Source organism: Anomalospiza imberbis, chromosome 15 (genome assembly GCF_031753505.1).
Source record: "Anomalospiza imberbis isolate Cuckoo-Finch-1a 21T00152 chromosome 15, ASM3175350v1, whole genome shotgun sequence".
Classification (NCBI taxonomy): Eukaryota; Metazoa; Chordata; class Aves; order Passeriformes; family Viduidae; genus Anomalospiza; species Anomalospiza imberbis.
In genome coordinates, this window is record NC_089695.1 from 18,623,232 (window position 1) to 18,645,084 (window position 21,853).

Consider the following 21,853-nt stretch of genomic DNA (forward strand, 5'->3'; position numbering starts at 1 on the left):
CCCCATTGCGTACAGGCTGCAGGTGTAGGTGGTCCCTGCTGCACCTGTCCAGACCCCACACCCAGCCAAAGGCCAGGGAAGGGGCTGCCAAGGGGCCAAGGGACCCCTTTGGCCAAACCAAAGCGAGCATCCCAGGGCTGAGTGCAGCCCCACCGCCACGTGCTCACCTGTCAGACCCGTTCCAGACGCACTCAAACTTGTCAAAGATGCAGTCGTTCTCGTAGAGCGAGCAGAGCTTGCTCCGCAGGTAGTCATGGACCTGCAGGTGGGAGGGACAGGATGAGCCCTCACAGTGGCCAGCACAGCCCAGGGACTGGCAGACTCAGCCCTGGCTCACAGGGGGCTGGGACACCCAGCCCAGCCCCACGCTCGCCACCACCCAGCTGGCAGCGTTGGGCACTGCCTGGCATCCTGTGTCCTCCCACAGCCACCATTCTTCTCCAAGCACCTCCAGCCACTCTGCACATGGCTTGGGCACCCCCAGGCAGTGCCAGGGCACATCCCCTGGCAAAGGGTGACAAAGGGCTACTGCTCTGCACAAGGCCTCCCACCTGGCTCTCCAGCTGCCAGCTCCTGAGCTTTCTCTCCTCACCCACCCCCAGCCTGGGGACATGGTGACAACTCACCAGGCCACTTGAGCCCACATTTAACAACTCTGCTTTCCACCATCTATGGGCATAAAGCTCCCACACAGCAGGTGGCAGGGCCCTCCTGCCACTGGCCCAGAGTGTGGCTCAGGAAAGAACTCGGTGGGTGCCCCACTGCTGCATGCACCTGGCTGTGCCACACTCACCTGGTAGGTCTCAATGGGCCGGTTCTCCATGTTCAAGTCCCACACCTTGACAGTGAGGTAGTCCCGGGTCATGATGTACCTTCCACTGTGGCTGAATTTGACATCAGAGATTGAGGAGATGATCTCAGAAAAAAATGACCGGTTACTTGGGTCTTCAGGCTCTTCAAAAACTGTGCAGGAGGAAAGAAGAAGCCCCAGCATCAGCTGAGGCAGGAGCTCCCTGATCTCAGGCAGGGATCTGCCACCCGATCCTAGCACCGCAGGAAGCTTCTGGAAGACAGCACTTGCATGATGCTGTACCCAGCACCTACATGTGCTTAGGCTTATCACCCCCCCACCAAGTCCTGGCACTCCAGTATAGTGGGAAAAAAGTCTGAAGTGCCCATATAAACGATCTCTACAATGCAGAAAAGGCACTGCCCACAGCAGGACGCAGAGCTGCGGCCTTTCACCACCAGCAGAAACCTGGAGGCTTTTTCCATATAAAAAGTGATAGCAACAAGAGAAAACAAAGATCTCAGGCAGGCAGAAAGCAGCTGAACCCAGGCCGTGTCTCTGTTGCTCACAGCAGGTCAGTCACGAGGCACTGGTCTCCCTGTGAGGGCTCTGTCCCTGGGTGCCTCTGGGAATGGGCAGTAGGGCCATGGCCACCAGCTTTGCTGTGGGACACCCCTGCAGGGGCGGCAGCAGGGGCTCTGCTGGCACTGGGGTCCCAGCACACAGGCAGGGCTGTGACTGGGCTCCCAGCACGCACACACACACACAGAGATCCAGCTTGGGGGTCCCAGCACACAGCTGGTGCTGCCCAGTCCCTGAGCGGGTCTGTGAACCAAAGTGGCCGGGCAGGGCAGGGGCTCGGGCCAGCTATTTTTGCTTTGGACTGAAGGCTTCTGTGTGGCTTTTCTCCTGCTGCAGAAGCAGATCTGGGCTGCTGAGCTGATGGAAAGGATTTCTGAGCACTAATTCTCTCTTACACAACAAACCTACTTTCTCTGGCACCGAGCAGGTGCTGCCCTGCCCGCAGCAGCTCCTTCTGCCAGCTCCCCCTCCGGCAGCAGCCCTCCCAGCCCCTCTCCACCGGAGCAGGCTGAACCCTGAGATGGCCCTGAAGGCGAGGGTGAGCGGCCATTGGGGTTGCAGCCCGGGACACCAGGGGGAGAGGGGAACGAGGCGCGAGGGCAGACCCAAGCCCAGAGGGGTGTCCATGGTCCCTTTGTTGTGCTCCTTTCCCCCGAGGGCCGTGGCGGCACACTCACACTTGGCGTGGCGGTCGCAGAGGGCCGCGGTGCGCATGTCGCACAGGCGGATGGTGCCCTTGCTGCTGCTGTACACGAAGGTGTTGCAGTGGTGCGGGTGGAACTCGGCCGCCGTGATCACCTCCGTCAGCTCCTCCATGTTGGCTGGCTTGATGTCCACGATGTCTGGCAGGGCCAGTCAAGGAGCCCACGCAGCCCGGCCCAGACTCCTGCTGCTGCCCCTGGGCCCCTCACCCACGCAAACCGTGTGTTCCAGGCAGGCACCGCCATCACGGGGAAAACTGCAGCGTGGAGTGGGACCAGCCCGCACCAGCAGGGGAAGGCCAAGATCCAGGATCCAGCATGTCTTCTAAGCTGGGAAGCCCAGCTCTGATACCGCGGCCTGAAGTCCCTCTGTGGCACATGGCACCTGATCTGCCCACCCACGCCAGGCCGCACTGTCTTTTAGTGCAACATTGTGCCACGGTGAGTAACCATACTGAAAACAGCAATGGCAGCAAAGCCCAGGGCTCAACAACCAACAGAAAACCCATATGTAAGTCCCTTGGGCCATGTGAGCTCCCTGAGGTTTGTCACAGATTTAGTACTTCTCACCCTCATCCTTGCAAATAAGCAGGCAGCACAGCCCTACTCTCCTGCAGCTGCTCAGAGCTCCCATAGCCACATGCCTGTCACTGCTGAAATCCTCTCCATCTGCCTAAATGATGCCCCAGGGATTCCTCAGCAGGAAACACCATATAAATACCATCAATGATTCGTGCCCTGTTTATTATTTCCGATGTGGCTGTTACAAGTGTGACTGTCGCAACCTCATTTGTAGAGCAGTGACTGGCAGCCTGTCACCCGCTGCAGGGAATAACAGGACCACACCATTACTGCTTCCACCTTCCCCAAGGCACCCTTACTGCTTCCATCTTCCCCAAGGCATCTGTCTCCTCCATCACCTGCAGACCACACCCCCTCTGCCTGCCCCACCAGGCCCTGCAGGCAAATTCAGAAATGACAGCAGCAGTGGTGGCAATGCCAGCTGAGCCCTGTGCCGTGGAGGGAGCGGCTCCATGTGAGTGCTGGATGCCTCGTCTGCACACAGCCTGGCATCCCACCAGCGGCGCTGGCAGAGATAAGAGGGCAGTGCCTTGAGAATGACACATGGGCCTGGGGACCTTCAGTGCTCTGCAGCCAGGTGCTCAGCAGGCAGCAGTATTTCCTGCTCCTGAACTCCTGCCAGAGGGTGAAGCTCCTGCAGCGAGGCACCACAGGTGTGCCTAAGGAGCTGCGGCACCGCCCGCTCTGTCCCCATCCCCACAGGCATGGGCACAGCCAGGCTGCTTCCCTTGGGGCTGCACCTCACTGGGAGCCAGGGCCGTCCCCAGAGCCACACACATCAAAGGATACTAAAACTTTGATTTGTGATTTCAAAATTCCACAGGTTTATCCTCAGGTCATCCGCTGACATGTAGGTCTCATAGTCGCTGTTGACGGAGATGGAGTTGATGTGGTAGGTGTGTGCGTTGGCGAACACCCTCCGGGGAGTGGCCTCCACCATCAGGTCCATGGGCCGAAGCACAGGGACCTGCAGGGTGAGGAGAGAGCGTCAGCACCCACGGACAGGGATCAGCAACAAGGATTTAACCCTGAAAGCACTGAAACTTTGAGGCAGGAGCAGTCAGGAATTTGCTGGGAGGAGACAGTGAGCTCGCTCCCCAACAGCAGCACAGGGATCCTGCAGCACAGGGGACCCTGGCTCGGGACAGCCAAGGGGAGCAGCTGCCCAGCCAGGCCTCAGGCACAGCGGAGACACCAACAAATGGGGCAAGGTGACAGCAACTGGAACTAGTTCTTGTGGTTATTTGAAGCAGGCACAGGCCGAGTCAGCTTCTGCCTAACCCACCCAGATCAATCAGCACTGCCACAACAACCCTGGACAGCAGAGACTTCCTTGTGCATCCCTGCTCCAGCTCCAGAGCCCACCTCAGGTGTCACACACCCCCATTATTAAATGGTAATTCAGTTTAACAAAGCACATCAAGTACACAGAAAGACTGTGTCAAAGAAAATAAAACACTAATAAATTCAATTACTTTCTGTTTTCAGGAGGGGGGCAATGCCAGTCACTTTTCATTTAAAACAAAGCAAGTCTTAATTTTGATTCCTGCTTTTAGCAGGTACCCCATGTTAAAGACCTCCCACTCACTCCAAGCACTTATGACACTTGATTCCTCTCCCTGTGCCTGCTAAAGGCTTCCCCTGTCCTGAGTTAATGAGACACTAACCCTTTCTCAAGCTGTGAAACTCATTTTCTTGATGGCTGGGGTGGAGAGAGCTGCATTTCCCGGCCCCTTCCTACCACTGCTACTGTGCGTCCTCCTGCCACCTGCAGTCCTGGGTGAAGGACCACAGTGCAGGGGACGTGGTGCCAGTGAGTGCCCCTGTCCCCATCAGGCTTCCCCCTTCATTGTCTCATGCTGGCAGACCGAGCTCTCCACGCCAGTCTCAGTGCCACGCTGGACGTGCCCTGTGGAATCACAGACTCAGCGTTCCTCAGGAATGCCTCGTCCCCTGCCCCCAGGCGCCACATGGCAGCAGCATTAGCAAAGCACAGGTCAATATGCGGGAGAAAGGATCAAGGACTCAGCTCCTGGCACAGTCATAAATCCCCAAAGCCCATGGCCCCCGTGTGCCAGGTTGGGGCTGCCCCTTCTTGGAGGTCAGGCGGGGACATGGAACTCCCATGCAGTGGGATGGGACACAACCACCTGCACCCAAGATGAAGGCAATGCTGGGAATCCTCAAAGGACACACCAGAAGCCAGAAATTCCCAAAGGGTGTGAATATGACAGGGCTGACTGCACTGGGACCACGCAGACATTTCTGTACAGTGGAGAGGAAGATTTTGCTGGCAGTTACCTCCATGGAAACCCTCTGGGCACAATGGACTGCACTGGACATATGCTGAAATCCCAACCTGAGCCAGAGCAGTGGCCATAAAAAATTCCAGTAAATAATCCATTAGGTGTCTACCCAATCCCCACCTTGCCAGGGTGACAACTGCAGCCATAGCTCTGTGGTTTCCTTACAGGTGTGGCAGAGCTGGCACAGGCAGCTTACCCTGCGACCTGTTATGGGCACCACTGCACTCACCTTGACCAGCCAGGCTCTGAACTGGCAGGTGGGGATGATGAAGATGCTCCTGCATCTAGAGCAGGACACACATCCCCCTCTGGTGACAGCTGAACAGTGGCAGGGCCAGGCCAGCCCAGCAGCAGCGCTGGGCCAGCGCTCCCCCAGCCCAGCCCCCTGCCCACAGCAGCACGGCCGGAGCTCAGTGTGCTCCACAGGATCTGCTCAAGTGGGATTAGTCAAACTGAAGCTGGGATTGACCCCAGCCTTGAGTCTCCAAGAAGGAAACTGTAATCCAGTCCCTGGCAAATCAGGGAGCAGAGAAGTGTTCAGGGATAAATCCACTGAGTTTTCCACCTGCCCCAGCAGCCGAGATCCTCCAGCAGCTGAGCTCCTCCAGCCACACTCCCCAGAACTCATTTCTGAGCTACATAAGTTACATTCTGTGACTGCCCAATGCCACCTCAAGCTTAGCATTTTGCAAACAAAATTAGTATCAAACACTATTTTCATGGCAGACTTCACAGTGTGAAGTGACAACTTCACACTGCTCAGAATTTTGTCACATTTGACCTGCCCTGTGACATGCAGAAGGGACCTTCTTGCAGGAGGACAAAGCTGCTGCCTCACTGCTCATCCACGCAGCTGATGGAGCTGCTGCTTCCATCTCTTGCCCCTGCCTTGTTGTTGAAATGCTCTGCAGAATGTGCGCATGGAAAAGAGGCACATCTCTTTGCTGAGGCAGAAAGTAACAGCAGCACAGCAGACCTCCTCCAAGGCATTTCCCATCACAGCCACTCTGGGACTGCTGTCAGGGGAATCAGATGCAGTGGGGTGCAGCACAGCCTCCCTGGGAAATTGTGCACAGGGGCCAAGAAATCTGAGTGCTTCCGCAAAATGGGAGACACAAACCAGGATTTATCATGGAATTTGCTGGAACAGAGAGAGTGAAGTGGCAGCTCTTAAGAAAGCTCTGTGACAGCCACAAACACTGGGATACAGGCACACAACAGCCCTGCCCACTGCAGCCCCAGCTCACAGCCTGCAGCAAGCACCCACTGCACCAGCGCCCGCCCCCGGGGCAGGGGCATTGGGGTGCTACTCCAGACTGCCCTGCGCTGGGAGCCATCAAAGCCAACACATCCTCTCTTTGAAAAGGTTTAAGCCCTGGATTTCACTTGTGTTAATTATCTCCTACGATGTCCCAAGGCACAGGTACAGAGAGTGGTACTCGGGAGCACACCAAGGCGGTTACACAAGGTCAGAGGGCTGCAGCTATTAGAGTGGGGGCTATTCAAATCACCAGAGCTCTTCTAATGACAGCAAATACCTAACTAAACAGCCTGAGCAGAGTTAAATATTCCTTTTGCACTGTGTGGGTTAGAAATTCCTCAGAGGATGATGCTCATCAAGTGCATTTAAATCATTAGGCCAAATGGATGAGAAATTATGGTAGCAAGGTACATTTAAAATCCTTTTTCACTTGTCTGTGGTTGAAAATTAAACCATGGATGGATGTGGCTTTAATTTAAAGCATACCCATTACAGGACAATTACATGTCAGATTTACACCAAGCTGCAGCAAAATGGTTACAGCTATGTAAATATCTAAGTAAAATCATCAAAACATTAGATCAAATGGAGCTGGTGGAAGACTCCTCAATCTTCTGTCCTCAGGGACCACAGGCACTGCACAGCAGATACCAATAAGCATCACAGCACACACTTAAGACGTGTTTGACCTCCCAGTGCCCTGCGCCTCTGCCAGAGGCAGAAATGGTAGCGCCTGACCCCACTGTAGTGGCAGACACCAAGCAGCAGCTCCTCCAGCCACACAGCACTGAGGGGCTGCCAGGAGTGCATGGGCTGAGAGTAAAACAGGGGCTGAAACTTTCAAGGCAGTGAGCGGACTCCAACCCTGTTCAGTTCTCTGATATTTCAGTATGACTTTCTACAGGGGAGAAAGAAATCCCAGGGCCTTCCCAGTGTGTTTGGCCAGAGAAGAAAGCACCATCTGGGATAACAGCCTTAACACTGCTGCCTTTCAAATCCTGCCTCCCAGCCTGCCAAGGGCTGAGAGCCCCAGCTCTGACAGCCAGGCACCGAGCAAACCTCTCCAACGGGCTGTCAGGTATCACCATGTTAGGCTGGAAATGCTGCCTGAAACATAACAGCAGATACACATCTGCATGAAATAAATGCTCTCTTGCTCTGTAAAGGAAAACGCTGCCAGTCACCAGGAGCAACCCTGTACAGAGACAAGAATTAACTGCCTGCCCAAGGTTCTCAATGGCTTCATGCAAAATGGAACTGGGACCCATAAAGTGAGGTAAGCACAATCATAGTAATAATTTCATATGTGTAAATATAAAACCCACAAGTACTCAAAATGCAAATTCTGAGAGGGTGTTAATAAATTATAAGCTGGTCTGGTCTGATTAAGGTCATGACCAGGAGGAAAACTCATTTGGAGGCAGTACTCCTGCTCCTACAGCAGCAGCTACATTTGGGAATGCTCCAAGCTGGGAGAGCTTCTGCCCTGCCTCCTCGCTGGGATGGCCCCAGCCTGTGGGGCAGCACAGCACGCTGTGGCACTGGGGTGGCAGACACAGGATACACAGGGCGCTGGCAGCAGGTCTGCCCAGCATCAGCACAGCCCGGGCACCCAGGGCAGCTCCCTCATCCTCTGCCACGCCCGAGCACCAGTCACAGCACCGGCTCCAACACCAACCGAGCGCGGCACGATGGCACTGCAGGTCCCACAGGGGACACCAGCAGCAATCTTCATCCAAGACCCTGCAGGGAACGGCTCCTCAACCACCACGGCCTCCCCACACTCACCCGTAGCACGGTGATCATTGAGGGGTCTCGGAGACGGCCGTCCTCATCCTTGAGGTTGTACCCCTCCGGTCTCTTGTCCCGCTCGCTGACCTTCCATAGCTTCACAGTCTTATCTGGGGGAGGAGAGAGGAGAGCGTCAAGGCGGCTGCTCCCTGAGCTGCCCACTGACAGATGCACCAAGGCTGGAAAAACCTCCTGTGCCCCCAGTGCCACATGCTGGAAGTGGTGATAGAGGTACCTGTGCCCACAGCAAGCTGCTGGTGCCCAGCCCTGCAGAGGAGCGAAGCCGTGCAGGGCACACTGGCCTGGACATGGCCCTGAGACATGGCAGGGTGTCTGTAGCTCACCCAGAGTCACGCTGACATTCCCCATCCAGGACTGCGCAGAGCCCAGCACTCACCAGGACTGAGGGCAGCTCCCTGCCTCCTCCCAGCAACCCACCCCCGGTGCCACAGAGCCCCCGCAGAAAGAACACCAGGAACACGTGGGGTTATTCTCAATAATGGTGTTTTCTTTGCTCCCTCCTGGCAGGGACTCCATCCATAGTTTATCACCACTTCCACCAGGTTTCATACAAAACCCCATCATCCATCTTCATTTTCTCTGTTACACAGCAACTCCAAAGCAGTGCCAATTAATTTTGGTTTTATTAGCATTCTCTATTTTGGGGAGGTTCACTATAAAATGTTAGTGTAACAGTAAGAACAGAAAGAAACAGCATAACACAGGAGTATTTCCAAACTAATTGTTTTGATAACCTGCCTGTATATGGAACACCACTCAAATGGAAGGGTTATATCCCTGTTAATCAAAAAACTGTTTAAAAACTCAATTAACAGAACATTATGCTGTATAATTAATCTTCATTGCATTTCAGTGATTCTCCCCCAAATGAGTTTAATAAGTGTTTGAATTTTATTACAATGATCAATAGAGTCAATTCTATAACACAAAGTAAGTTGGTTATGGAAGATAATTAGACCCCTTCTTTTCCCCTGAAGTAATTAAGTCACATCCATCTTAAGGTCCCATTCATCCCAAGTAATATTCCTAGATCTTCACGATATTTATCAGAACATAACACAGAACTGCTGAGCCCAACATGACTGCAAATTGAAACAAAACACCTGCAGCATGTCTTACAAAAAAACCCAAAAAATTCCCAGGATCTTGTTGTCAGGGCAGAAGCCTCCCTCTCTCCCTCAAAGGGAGGGGCTGCTGTGAAATACACCTGGTGCACAGGGACTGAGCTCTGCCAGACCCATTCCCCCAAGACACCTGTGTTACCCTGCAGGGAGAGTTTTAAACAATTTTCCCAAAGAAACACCACAGAGAAGACGATGCCTGGTGGTGGGAGCCCGGGGCCTGAAGCAGAGAGGCAGCACGGCCACATACCGTTGGTGGAGAGCAGGAAATACGCCGCGTTCTGCTGTGGCAGCCATCGTATCTTATTGATCTTCTCCTCAATCTCCAGGCTCTTCAGGTAATCGAACTCTGGCTCGTGGCTCTGGAAGGTGCTGTAGACATTGTACTCTCCCCTGCGGTGGGGCTGGTTCTTGCTCTGTCAGGGACAGGGAGGAGTTGAAGGTGCTGGCAGCTGCTCAGGGCACTCTGGGGCTGGTGAGAGCCAGCGCAGGGCTGAGTGCCCAGGCACGGCCTCTGCTGACACCGCGGCTCCCGGTGTGCTCGGCGGGAAGGGAGCGGGAACGGAGGAGAAACGGAGACGAATGGAGTGGAAACAGGGAGGGAATGAAGCAGAAACAGAGCAAGAATGGAGTGGCAGTGGAGAGGGAACGGAATGGGAGCACAGTGGAAATGGAGAAGAAATGGAGAGGGAATGGAGGAGGAACAGAGAGGGAACGCAGAGGGAATGTAGCGGGAATGGATCCCACCCCACTGTCTGTCCCCACTGAACGGCTGGGACCAAGTGCCAGCTCCTGCCAGGTGCTGAACCCAGCCACAGGAGGGCTGCTGGAAGCAGCTACAAGTACAGGATGGGCAGCCTTGGTTTGGGTGGGTGGGTGAAGCCCCACATGTCCCCTTGAACAGGAGCTGAGTGGATACATTCAGAATGATGCTGGAGGCTTAACGTTCAGGAAAAGCAGTAGAATAATGAAATGAGAGGAAAAGGAGAAATGAACTAGTTCTGGAAAGGATGATGAGGTGTCTGCACATGTGATGGTTAACCACTGAGTTCTCTTCAGTGTATGTAGAAATAATTTTAAAGCCTTAACTTTGAGGAAAATTTAAAACCATCATTGGACCATGACTTGTCTCATGCTCAGGTCTGATGCATTCCTTCCACAGCAGCTGAGGACAGGTCCCACTGACTCAGAGCAGAGCAGCTAACTGGGACAGCTTTGGAAATGGTGGGGGCCGTCCCAGGTGGCAGGAGCTGGCACAGCTCCCCCAGCTGAACACACGCTTCTCCAGCAAGCACAACCTCAAGCTTCCAACAAAGCATTTGCTTGCACTTCCTGAGCAAAGTTTTGGAAGGGAAACGTAACTGTTGCATCCATCTACACTTTCCAGAATTTTGGTGGTATGAGGGGCTCTTGGGGTAGTGTCATCTCCAAGGTGAGCACTCGTCACACACTCAGATGTGCTGCCTGATCCCTGTTACACCTGGAGCAGAAGAGCAATGTGATGTTTGGAAGTTGTTTGGCAGGAGAAAATCTGGCCCTGCTGATGTTAATAATAGCTGCTTTTCAGCTTGTAGTATGCCAGGAGAGCCCTGAGCTTAGGAGTGACACAGGTGGATTAGGGAACAGCAGGACGCTTCACTTAAAAGGATAAAATGGCATTTTGCATTCACTGGCACTTACCTCCTGCTCACGCTGAAATATTACAACCCGGCCCCCCTTGTCCCCTGTTGCCAGTAGCTCTCCAGTGTGGTTGAACTCAACTGTGGAGATGATGTCAGCTGGTAAAGAGAAGACAAAGACAATTTAAGTAAAAGACTTCCACAGGCATCAGGAAGCAGCAACATGCCCTGTACAGGGACATGCCTCGTCGGTGCTCTGTACCCTGTGGCATCTCCATAAACCCCTGTTTCTCCATCATCTTTAACACTAAACGGGCTCTGCATTCTGGAACTATGCTGGCATGGCCCCCTGCCCTGGCCTGTGCCTCAGCACTGGTTCCAGTGGGATTTCCAGGTACTGTCCCTGTGCTAAATGCAGCCTGAGGACCGCTGTCAGCAGCAGAGGCCTAGGGCTGGGCAGTACAGCATGGCATGGCACAGCATGCTCCCCTCATGACCTGGGGAGTTGCCCACACCATTTGGGGTGACACAATCAATTCCTGGGACCTGGGGAGGGCTTGGTGCCAATGGTGCCCCCAGCATCTCATCTCAGCACCTGGCTGATGGGCAGAGCTTGCTCCCACCTGGCTGCTCCCACCTGGCCCTTGTGCCACCCTCTGCCTGGGGTGGTAGTTTGCCTTCACCCTCAGAGGAGAGGGAGCAGACAAATTAGGAAACCTTTGTCCTCTCTCCCTGAGCTTCTCAGGTAGAACAGCTCAGGTGACCATATCTACATTGCTGCTTTCCTCTGCACGTTGCTGAATCTACCATCGCATACCAAGGTAAATTAAAGTGATGCCTTTCAGCCCTCCATCAGCTGAAAAGCCACTGCACTCACACAACTCCCCTTCCCCACAAAGCAGGGTACCATCTCCAGGGTTCTGGGCTCAGTGGCAGGAGAAGCCAGGGGACACACAGACCTGTAACTGCAAACGCTTTAATCTGCAGTGCTTACCCTCGAGGCAACGCAGGCGGGAGCTGCTAATGATTGGATTTATTTGGCCTATTTTTAGAAGAATGTCAGAGGTTAATTCCACAGCAATTACTGCCCAACTGGTGCTCACCCACTGCCTGGTGAGCCACACTCCAGCAGCAGGAAGCTGGGGAAGTAGAAGAATGACTGCAGCCTTGGAGCCTCAGCACTGGGCAGAGGATGGATTCTGTGATGAACACTTGGCCATAACAGCTGCCAGCTCACTCCTGCCATTCGCATTCCCTGCCCTTCTCACTTCTGCAGCATCAGGACTGGCAGGGTTGCAGCCCAGGGCTGCAGCCCGGGGCTCAGGGCAGGGGCAGGCCCTGGTGCTGGCCACGGCTGCAAACACTGGCTGTGCTCACGGGCCATGGCACTGCCCAGCTGTGGCCACCAGCACTCGGAGCCCTCCGAGCACTGCTCTGGTTCCTCCTGCGTGTTAGCTCTGCTGTGTGCCAGCAGAGAAAGCCTCAGAAACATATAAACTGAGCTGTCCCCTCTCCCTCCCCATGGGTTTTATCCCAGATACAGACCAGAAAGCTACCTCAGCAAACAAGAAAAGACAAAACGCAGCAGCTGGCCCAAGCTCAGAACCAGCTCAGCTGGTGCAGCTCAGAACACCACTGAGGGTCTGTCTTCCAGGATGCCAGCCCAGACAGCATCCACCAAACCCACAGCCCATGCTGCAGCATCACCCAGACAGGGCGCCTGAGAGCCCCCCTCACACACCCATGGGCTCCCCCCAGACAACACCTCTATGCCCCAGACAGCATCCCAGCTGAGCAAGAGACTCCAGGCAGATTGGAGAGTCAGAACAGACAACCCATGCTGGCAGTGTGGGGCACTCACCCATATACAGCCCTGCTCACCAAAATACAGCCCTGCTCACCACACATAGCCTGCTCACCACACACAGCCTGCCCACCACACACAGCCCTGCTCCCCAAAACACAGCCCCGCTCACCAAAACACAGCCCCGCTCACCAAAACACAGCCCCGCTCACCAGTGCACACCAGCCCACACCACTGCTCACAGGCAAACAGGGCTAGACTGAGTGGCATGGAGCTGGAGACCTCCAAGGCAAACCCTTCATTCCTTCACAGGGAACCCCATGTGCCTTGTGGCCATCGTGGCTGGTACTCGGTGCCAGGAAGGGTTTAACCGTCCGTTGCCAGCACTCAGGAAGGCTGAGGAGTGCTGCAGAGCGGCTGAGCTCCACTCTGGCTCACACCACTGGGGTGGACTGTAGCCGGGCGTGGGCAGCACCTGCAGAGGTCTCAGTCTTTTGGAGTTAAGGTTATGGCATGGATTCTGAACTTCTTCAGATCACCTGCTCTTCTCTCATTTGAATCTGAACTATTGGTTAAATAGAATTCCTATTTAGCAAGGTTGCACAAGCACCACATTCAGCAAAATCCTCCCAAAGGGCAAGACAGGCATTTTTAACACCTGTTAGAGGCTGGGGAGGGACACTGGGACAGGGCAAATTCCATCTGTGCTGCTGGAACCTGTGCACCTCACTGTTGTGACAGTCCTGCAGAATCAGAACCCAACCTGCAGTTTCTCAGGATGGCTGTTGGGTCTAACACACATGAGAACAGACACAGCCCTGGGAAGCAAACCCAGTCTCCCATTCCCATAGGTAACTGCAACCACAGCTGCAGGAGCCAGGGCAAAGCCAGGCACCTTCAAGCACTGAAATTCTGCGTTTGGCACCAAGTCTGGCTCAGCAGCCCCAGCTCAGCCCCAGCTCACACAGATGTTTCATTGCTGCAGCAGGTGACCCCCCACCCCGAGAGCATCGCTGTGATGCCACGGGCAGAGCTGGTGTCACCGAGGTGCCACGTGGATGGTGCTGGGAACAGGCTGGCAGCAGCTGCTCCAGCAGCAGCCAGGGTACTCCATGGCTGTGGCTGGGCAGTGCTAACGTGCACCTCATAATGAGACATGCTGCTTCCTTCTAAAATTACTCAATTGAAAATGTACCTGTTTTGCTCTATTTAATCCTCTCCATTACCAGCTGCCGGTTCTAGGTCATTCCCTTTTCAATGAATTAAAAGTAACTTTGTGTGCTGCAGTGAGGCATTTTTCAGACATGATCTAATGCACCAGCCTGTGTGCAGGGCTGTGGTCTGAGACACCAGGGCCAGGCACCACAGACACCCTTGTGACACCCAGCCCAGCCCCCCATTTACACTGCACCAAAAAGAAGGGGGTTTCATGTCCAGATCCCCCAGACCTGCTGTTTACTCATGCCCATCATCAGGACTTCAGACAGGGATACCAATAGAGCCTGGCTAACTACACCTTTCATATGTCAAAGAAATACCCTAAATATTAAAAAAACCCTTCTGAGTAGAAGTGTCCAACCCAAGCCCAAATCCACCCCAGCTGACAGAAGCATCATTCCCCCAGCACCCATGGCCTGGGCACTGGCTCTTTTCCCTGGGCAGTAACAGCAGGCTGGCACAGAAGAACATCCAGAGGGCAAATGGGGGAGTCCCACGGAGGTACCAGCTCAGGAGCACAGAGTGGCACCAGCTCCTTTCCAAAGGTGTCTCTGAACAAACCAGAGGTCAGCCACGGCTGCTGCACACCCCACCTGCTGCCCTCGAGAGACACCACAGGGTGGTTGGTTACTAATGAAAATGCCCCATTTCTCCTAAGGTTCCTTCAGCAGTTTTGTGACAACAGAAAGAGAAAAAACCTTGCGTCTTTTTTGCTTTTTCATTTCCTTCATCACCTCCTACACACTCAGTGCCCCAATGCGGGAATTTAAAGCAAACAGTTTCCATGGAGACCCAGCCCGCCGTCCTCCCTCCCCTCCCATCCTCCCTTCCCTCGGCATCTCTGTGCCTTCATGCTCTCATGCTAAAAATATCCAAGATGGGATTTGATTTCCGCCATAGCGATACAGTTTTATCAGAAAAATGGGAAATTTACAACACACCCCCCTCCCCCTCTCCCAGCGTGGAGGAAGGCATTCTCTCTGCCAGGAACAGGGAATGAATCTGTTATTAAAAAGAAAGAAGATAAACTAGGGAAGCTGCAGTCAGTGCTGAGACCTGGATCCCTGGAGCAGCCTGATCTGCCCACACAGCCACCCCTCTCCTTCTGCCCACCAGGGCAGGGGCCTGGGTGTTGCATCCCTGCTCCTACAGCATCCCAAGCATCTTGGGCTCTCTCCCAAAGCATTCCAGGCACATCAACCCCGCTCCTGGCACATCCCATCTGCTCCAGCTTCAGCAGCACCTCCATGCAAAAGGGCCCTGGTCTCGCCTGTCCTGGTGGGGAGGCCACAGGACACCACACCTGTCCCAACACCTGTGCCAGGAGCACATGGCCCCAGTGTACCCAGGATGACGCCCCTGGCCCAGCCCGTGAGACCCAGGCCACAGCAGTACAGCCACTCCAGGGCGGCAGGGACATCCCTGGACTCAAACTTGCTGGGCAGAGGGTGCCCCCAGCCCTCCCGGGGGCTCTGCCTGCTGCCTGCTTTCCCAGTGGAACATGCCTCCTTTGGGGTAAGAAGTGAGAGGCAGGTCTGTGACCACACACAATCATGCAATCATTTAGGTGGGAAAACCCTCTAAAATTGAATCCAGCCATTCCTCCAGTACTGTCAAGGTCACCACTAACCCATGTCCCCAAGTGCCACATCTACACATCTGTTACATCCCTCTAGGGATGGTGACTCCATCACTGCAGCCTGTGCCAGGGCTGGTCAGCCCTTTCAGGGAAGGAATTTTTCCTAATATCCAAACTAAACTTCCCTTGGTGCAACCAGAACCCGTTCCCTTTCCTCCTGTCCCTGCTCCCTGGAGCAGAGCCTGACTCCCCCCGGCTGTCCCCTCCTGTCAGGGAGCTGTGCAGAGCCACAAGGTCCCCCCTGAGCCTCCTTTTCTCCAGGCTGAGCCCCCCCAGCTCCCTCAGCTGCTCCTCATCAGCCTTGTGCTCCTGACCCTTCCCCAGCTCCGGTGCTCTCCCACAGCACACCCAGGCCCAGGAGCTGTCTGATGACACCATCGAGCCAGGTCCTTCCCCAGACAGAGCTCTGCATTTCTGGGGCAGTCCCTGCCCTCCCCTGCCCTTGACTGGCTGCTGCCCTGCCCGCTCAGCTCTGCCCTGGGGCTGGTGCTGGGGACAGGAGGGGTCTGGGGTCTGGGACTGCTCTGCTCTCTTCACTGTGTGTGTAAATCACTTGGTGGACAGCACCATGCACAAAGCCTCCAACTGCAGATGATAATAAATTGGGAAGCACCATAAATAACAGCAAACCAGGCTGCCAAAGGAAGGATTTAGGTCATTCAAATCCCAGGCTATGAGTTGCCAAATTGAATTTAATACTCCTAAGCGTGGGGTAATAGCTCACCACAGCCACATCCCTCATCCCCCCATTAGAACCCTCAAGGGAGTGATGGCTGCAGGGGTTTGCCAAGGAGACAGAGATGTGGGCCCTGACTGGGAGCACAACCAAGCCATGGCACAATGGCCACTCCCTCACTCTGCTTGCCCATGAGGGAGAAAACAAGTGGGACAACAATGGGTCCTGTTGAAACCTACTTCTGAAACTGCTCAGGATGAAGTAAGCAAAGAGGTAATGAAAAATTAAGAGGCTTATGGAGGCAATGTCTGATAATGGGAGAACCAGAGCAGAAGTCCACCATAGATCCCCTGTGGAGGTCTCAGTGCATCTCACCTTCTCTGCATCTCACCACAGCAAGGCAGGAGATGGACCCTGAGCTCAGAAAGGGGTTCTGAGAAGGATACAAACATTAGAATTACAACTGACTAACGCAGCCCAATCCTCAGCCTCTCAAGGGGGATTCCCAGGTCTGATCCTCAGTGACAGGCTGTGGGTCCTGCTTTTCTCAGAAAACAGGGAGACTCTACATTTCACTGTCTAAAAGAGACCTCTTTGGTCTCCCTTTCTGTCTGCCTCTCTTAAAACAAACAAAAAAAGAGCTAGCGAAGTGTTTACTCTGAAAGGCATGAGCCATCAGTGATGAGGAATTCACCTCCATGGCAGGGCTTGACGTGCAGTTTGATGGGAGCTGTGGACCTACCAGTGCTCAGGCCTGGGCACTGCAAGGCACCCTGAAGGAACCAGGACCTTCTGTCCCCTCTGTCAGGTGAGATTCAACCCGGCACGGCGGCAGCAGCAGCAGAGCTGCACCCTCAGCCCCCGCCCCGCAGGCAGAGCAAGAGGCTCATCCGAAGATTGGAATGCAACTCCCTTCCCTGCCCATGGAAAAGTGTCAGAGAGAACGAAAACAGGGGGACTTCAGGGCCCCTCAGGTACAGAAACAGCAGGCTAAAGAGGAAGAAAGCCTGGGCAAGACCATGCAGCAGAAGGGGACAAGGAAGTGGCATCCAAGTCCCACTGAACAGGGCTAGGTACAATGTGCAGGGTAGTGTGGGGAGCCTGGGCCATCAATCCTGCCCCAAACTGTGTGGTCCATGGCACGGGGATGTGAGGTGGGAGGGCAGAGGACACCAGAGGTTAAACTGCAATCTAATGGCATGCAAAATCACATGTGATTGATCGGAATTGATTATCCCCTGCTGAGGTGAATCATAGCCTGGGAAATGGAAATCAATTCCACTGCATTAAGCCCAGTAAGGATATGGAGCAGGAGCAAAATGCCCTGAAACACCGTAGCTTGCTGACACCACAAAGCAAAGCACAGCAAGCCATGGCATAGCACAGCACAGCATGGCACGACACCTGCCCAACCCCTGCATCCCAGCCAGGCCAGGGCTGTGGTGAGGGAGGGACAGGCTCAGTGGAAAAGCACCATGCCTGAACAGCTCCCAGCCCCGGGCAGGCCCATCCCTCTGCCCACCACGAGTCCTGTTTCCTGCAGGGATCGGGCTGGAGCCACGGGACACGGGACCTCCCAGCAGCTCGGGCTGGACCCTGCTGAGCTCTGCTGTCTCGCACAGCTCCTCACCACAACAACATGGTGCTGCAGAGCTAGCAGCAGCTGCTCCTCTTCCCCAAAATGGAATAACACTCCTAGATTGAAGAGCTAAAAATACCGGCACATTCCAAATTTCTCTGCCCTTGTTACAGCAAAGAGGAATTTTGTGCTACCCAGCCTAGACGAAAGAAACTCCCATCTGACAACAACCCTCGTGTCACTCAGCATCCCCCACCAAAGCACCCATTTCAGAGTGCCAGTATGCAAGAATGTGAACTTACACATCCACCACCATACCTCCCATTACCTCCACCATCCTGGCCAGGTGTAATTTACTGGAACTGCTGGAAAGGATAGTTCAGGAGGAAGCAACATCATGGAAGGGCTCAGCACAGAGACTCCCAGGGAGCAGAGGCTCTCACGGCCCCACGTGCCCAGGGCAAGGACACGAAAGGAGTGGGGCAAGTGCTGCTCCAAAGCCCAGTGCACCAGCAGAGACCACACAGCCTCGGGATGTGATGGGTTGGTCATCAACAGGAGCAGAACAATAAAACAGAAAGGAAAGTGAAGGGTAGCTTTCAGGCAGAGCCGCAACTTAGCCCATCTGAGGAGGTGAACAGAGTGAAGCTGAGCAGTAGAGCTGCCTTTGGCCCGGCTGCCCTGGCCCCTGGCCCCAGCCAGCACCCATGCCTGCCCACCGGTCCTGGTGGGTCCTGGGTATGCACACGACACAAAACTCTTCTATCTGCATCAAGATGCACAACTCATTAGCTCTTGGATTAATGGCAATTTTTAATTGGTCAGGCTATGAACACCTTATTAAGCTGTTACACATCACACCTGTGGTGGCAGAGCAGCACGTAAATCAAGACAATTAGCCTGTGACCCAAGAATCTCTCCAGCAGTGCAAATAACCCTCACTTTGTGAGGAAAACCAACAGCTGCTCTAGGGTGCCCCAGAACACCCTGCTGCCAGGAGACCCAAGCAGCCCCACCAGTCAACCCCAACACTGCCCCAGCTCTGGGTGGGGTGGGAGAGGTCCACAGGTGCTACCTCAGTTAACAGTCCAGGCTGTGGCAGGACAGACCCTCTGCACGTGGACCTGAGATAACCACAAGCCATGGTCTACAGAGCACAGCAACTTATTTTAAGAAATCACAGAATATTCTGAGTTGGAAGGAATCTGCAAGGATCACTGAGTCCATCACTCATGTGACTGTCCCATACCAAGACTGAGCTCACAACCTTGGCATTATTTGCATCATGCTCTAACCAACAGAGCTAATCTTAGGGGCTTAAAAGCAAACTGATTGAGAGCTGGCAGTTACTGAAACCCACAGTTTCCTGAATTATTTTTTCTCTATTTACTATTCTTTTCTACGTTATTCATCTTGCACGTGCCCACGGGCACATCAGGGCAGCCCCCGGTGTTCCCAGGGCTGGGGTCAGAGGACAGCACTGGGGCAGTGACTCAGGCTGCCCTGTCCTCCTGCACCGCCTGCCCTCCTGCACCCCCTGCCCTGTGCTCAGCTGCTCCCCGCACTCACTGCCTGTGCTGGCTCACACTGCCAGAGCATTCCAGGCAACTCATCCGACTACTCTGTCCCTTGGTTCACTGCAGGATTTATGCTGCCATCCCTGTGCCAAGAGCCTCAGCAGCACAGCAGACACAACCTCCTCAAAATGGCTGATTTGGGTTTAGGAATAGTGATGGAAAATCCAAGTCCATCTGCAAAATACACCCTTAAAAAAATGAGACTTTGTAAAAAGCAACTGAGCACTGATCAAGTCCTCCACCCTTTCTACATTAAAACCTTTAAAAACTCCAATGATTTCTGCCACACAACTGTCTGGGCACTTCTCATGCATGGGCATAAAGGCATAAGCAACCCAAAAAGTGGCCTGGTTCCAAAATACCTTCTGAAAACCTGTGATTTCCAGGGACATCACTGGTTGCTGAAAACCTGAACATCTGACACAGGAAGCAAGAATTCACAGATGGTAACAATACTGGGCTCATACTATTTACAAGATCTTTATCTGCAGCGGGAGCACAAAAGCTGCTTTTCTCAAAAGGTAACACTGTGCTGAACACTGCAGGACCAGGTCTGACCCTCAGCACACACCTGTGTCCTGGGGATGTTGCCTTGCAAACCCTCAGGAAACTCTCAGATGTACACCCTGCATTAGACTCTTCTTACACAGAAGGGTCGGTGTGCAGACACTGGGATGGATGCTTTCCAACACACTTCATGTGCCATGCAGTCTTTCTTTCTGGTCATCTTGCTGCAGCCATCTGTTAGCTGATCAGCAAAAACTATTGACTGTTGAAAAATTTTAATTAGAAGTACCCAAATGTCAGCTAAGTGAGTAAAATTCAGAAGCCACAAGCTTTGCTCTCACGTAGAGCAGCTATTTTCAGCTTACAACCCAATTTTGTTACCATCTTGTTCTGATGTCAGTCTCTGTCACATTATTCCAGTTTAGTGCCCCTGGAACAAGCCCCTTGGCTGAACATGGGAGGCACAACATGCACCTACTGTGACAGGAGCTTCTCACAGAAACCTGGCACTGGATTCCACAAAGGATCACAAAACACATTGCACACATGGAGGCTCAAGTGATGGGTGCCCATGGGCACACCTGGGCACAGGGTGACTAAATGAGCTGCCTGCAGGTGGGTCAGCCTGAGAGGCAGCACCAAGACAGAAACACAGGTGGGTCAGCAATGAGGAACAGTGGTGGGTCAGCGGGGAGACACGATGGATCTGGCACATGATGGGGAATGGGGGGAGGCAAATGGGGAATGTGGCTGATGGAATATGAACACCTTCTGCATGGGAAACTGACCCTTCTCTGCCATAATCTACCTCTCCACAGCAAGCACCCACAGAAGCTGCACCCATCAGAGTGGTGGCTTTTGAAAAAATGTTCTTAACGCTCCAATTCCAATTCTATGGGAAAGCAAACACACCAGCACAGTGCAGACAGTCCCTGGCATTTGTTGCACAGATTTGAATGTAATCAGCCAAAGAGGGCTTAATCCAGCATCTGGGGCTGAACTGAGTAAGATGGCAGCAGAATTGGACAGGGGCAGGCAGTGCCACCCAGAGCACTGGGCTGTGCCACCCCCAGCTCAGTGCCCATGTCTGGGCAGAGAGGATATTTCCAACTGGCATCAGCCACTGCAGTGCTCTGCCAGCAGCATTTCCCCTGCCTCTGTCCCAGTCAAGTCCCACTGCCCATAGCCCCCTCTCTGGGAGGTGGCATGGCCTGTTAGCACACCCCATTGCCCTCCTGGTGCCTTCAGGAGCCAGTGCAGCTCAGGGTCCTCCCTCCGGGATGTGCCCCGTTCCCAGAGTGCCAAAGATACCCATGGCAGGTGGCCACTGTCAGGTTCTACCTCCACATGTGGCTCAACACCACTGCCTGCCACTGTCAGCACTCCTTGCTGGGACACAAACCCTTCACAAGGCTCTGCAAGAGCTCACAGTGACCCAGAGCCCCTGCATGGAGCCAGACCACAGCACATGCTTTATCTGTTCCCTCTAAAACTCATCACAAACTAAATTTTCTGCCGACTTTAACATTTCTTCCCATGGAAGACAGATGTCTGTGCCATCATTTTCAATCTGCTCCTGGAAGAGCTTGTCTCAAGACATTTTCCTTGCAGTATTTTAATTAAACTTTCTTTCTTTCAATTTAGTTGGGTTCATTAAGTGATGTCCTGAGCCACTGAAATGAATTGCTTAAAAGTGATTTGTGCAGCAGCTTGAAGGAGCAGATTGCAGCTATAAATGAACCTCTCTTTGAACTTTACAAGTTTTGCCACTTGGGGTGCAGAAAGCACCCAAATGCCTCAAGTCCCTGGGGAAGGCCCAAGGTCTCTGGGCAAGGCAGCATTCCTGCCTCTTGCTGGTAAAGTTACAGAGAGTGAAAAACACTTGTTTACAAAGTGCAAGTGTAAATAATAAGTATTTCTGATTGAAAAATAACAGATTTTGTATATACAGCTATCTTTAGTGGAAACAAACCCCTTATTTGTTACAGGCAATAAATTCTGGGATGTTAGAGGCTTCCAAATAGAAGCACGGACATTCACTAGATCCAGTGAAAATCCTCTTCCCGCCAGAGGGGATTT

At 53.6% G+C, this 21,853-nt stretch overlaps 1 protein-coding gene across 3 annotated transcripts in view; it reads right to left on the reverse strand.

Annotated features, from left to right (window-relative positions):
- PPP2R2B (protein phosphatase 2 regulatory subunit Bbeta) overlaps positions 1 to 21,853 on the reverse strand; it is a 61,152-nt gene that overhangs the window by 2,114 nt on the left and 37,185 nt on the right. For all 3 annotated transcript variants that reach the window (XM_068206278.1, XM_068206279.1, XM_068206280.1), the window contains 7 exons: positions 10,836 to 10,933; positions 9,406 to 9,571; positions 8,011 to 8,123; positions 3,445 to 3,622; positions 2,050 to 2,214; positions 794 to 963; positions 168 to 259 (listed from right to left, as the gene is read on the reverse strand). In XM_068206278.1, the coding sequence (XP_068062379.1) occupies positions 168 to 259; positions 794 to 963; positions 2,050 to 2,214; positions 3,445 to 3,622; positions 8,011 to 8,123; positions 9,406 to 9,571; positions 10,836 to 10,933 (982 nt within the window). The remainder of the gene's footprint in view (positions 1 to 167; positions 260 to 793; positions 964 to 2,049; positions 2,215 to 3,444; positions 3,623 to 8,010; positions 8,124 to 9,405; positions 9,572 to 10,835; positions 10,934 to 21,853) is intronic.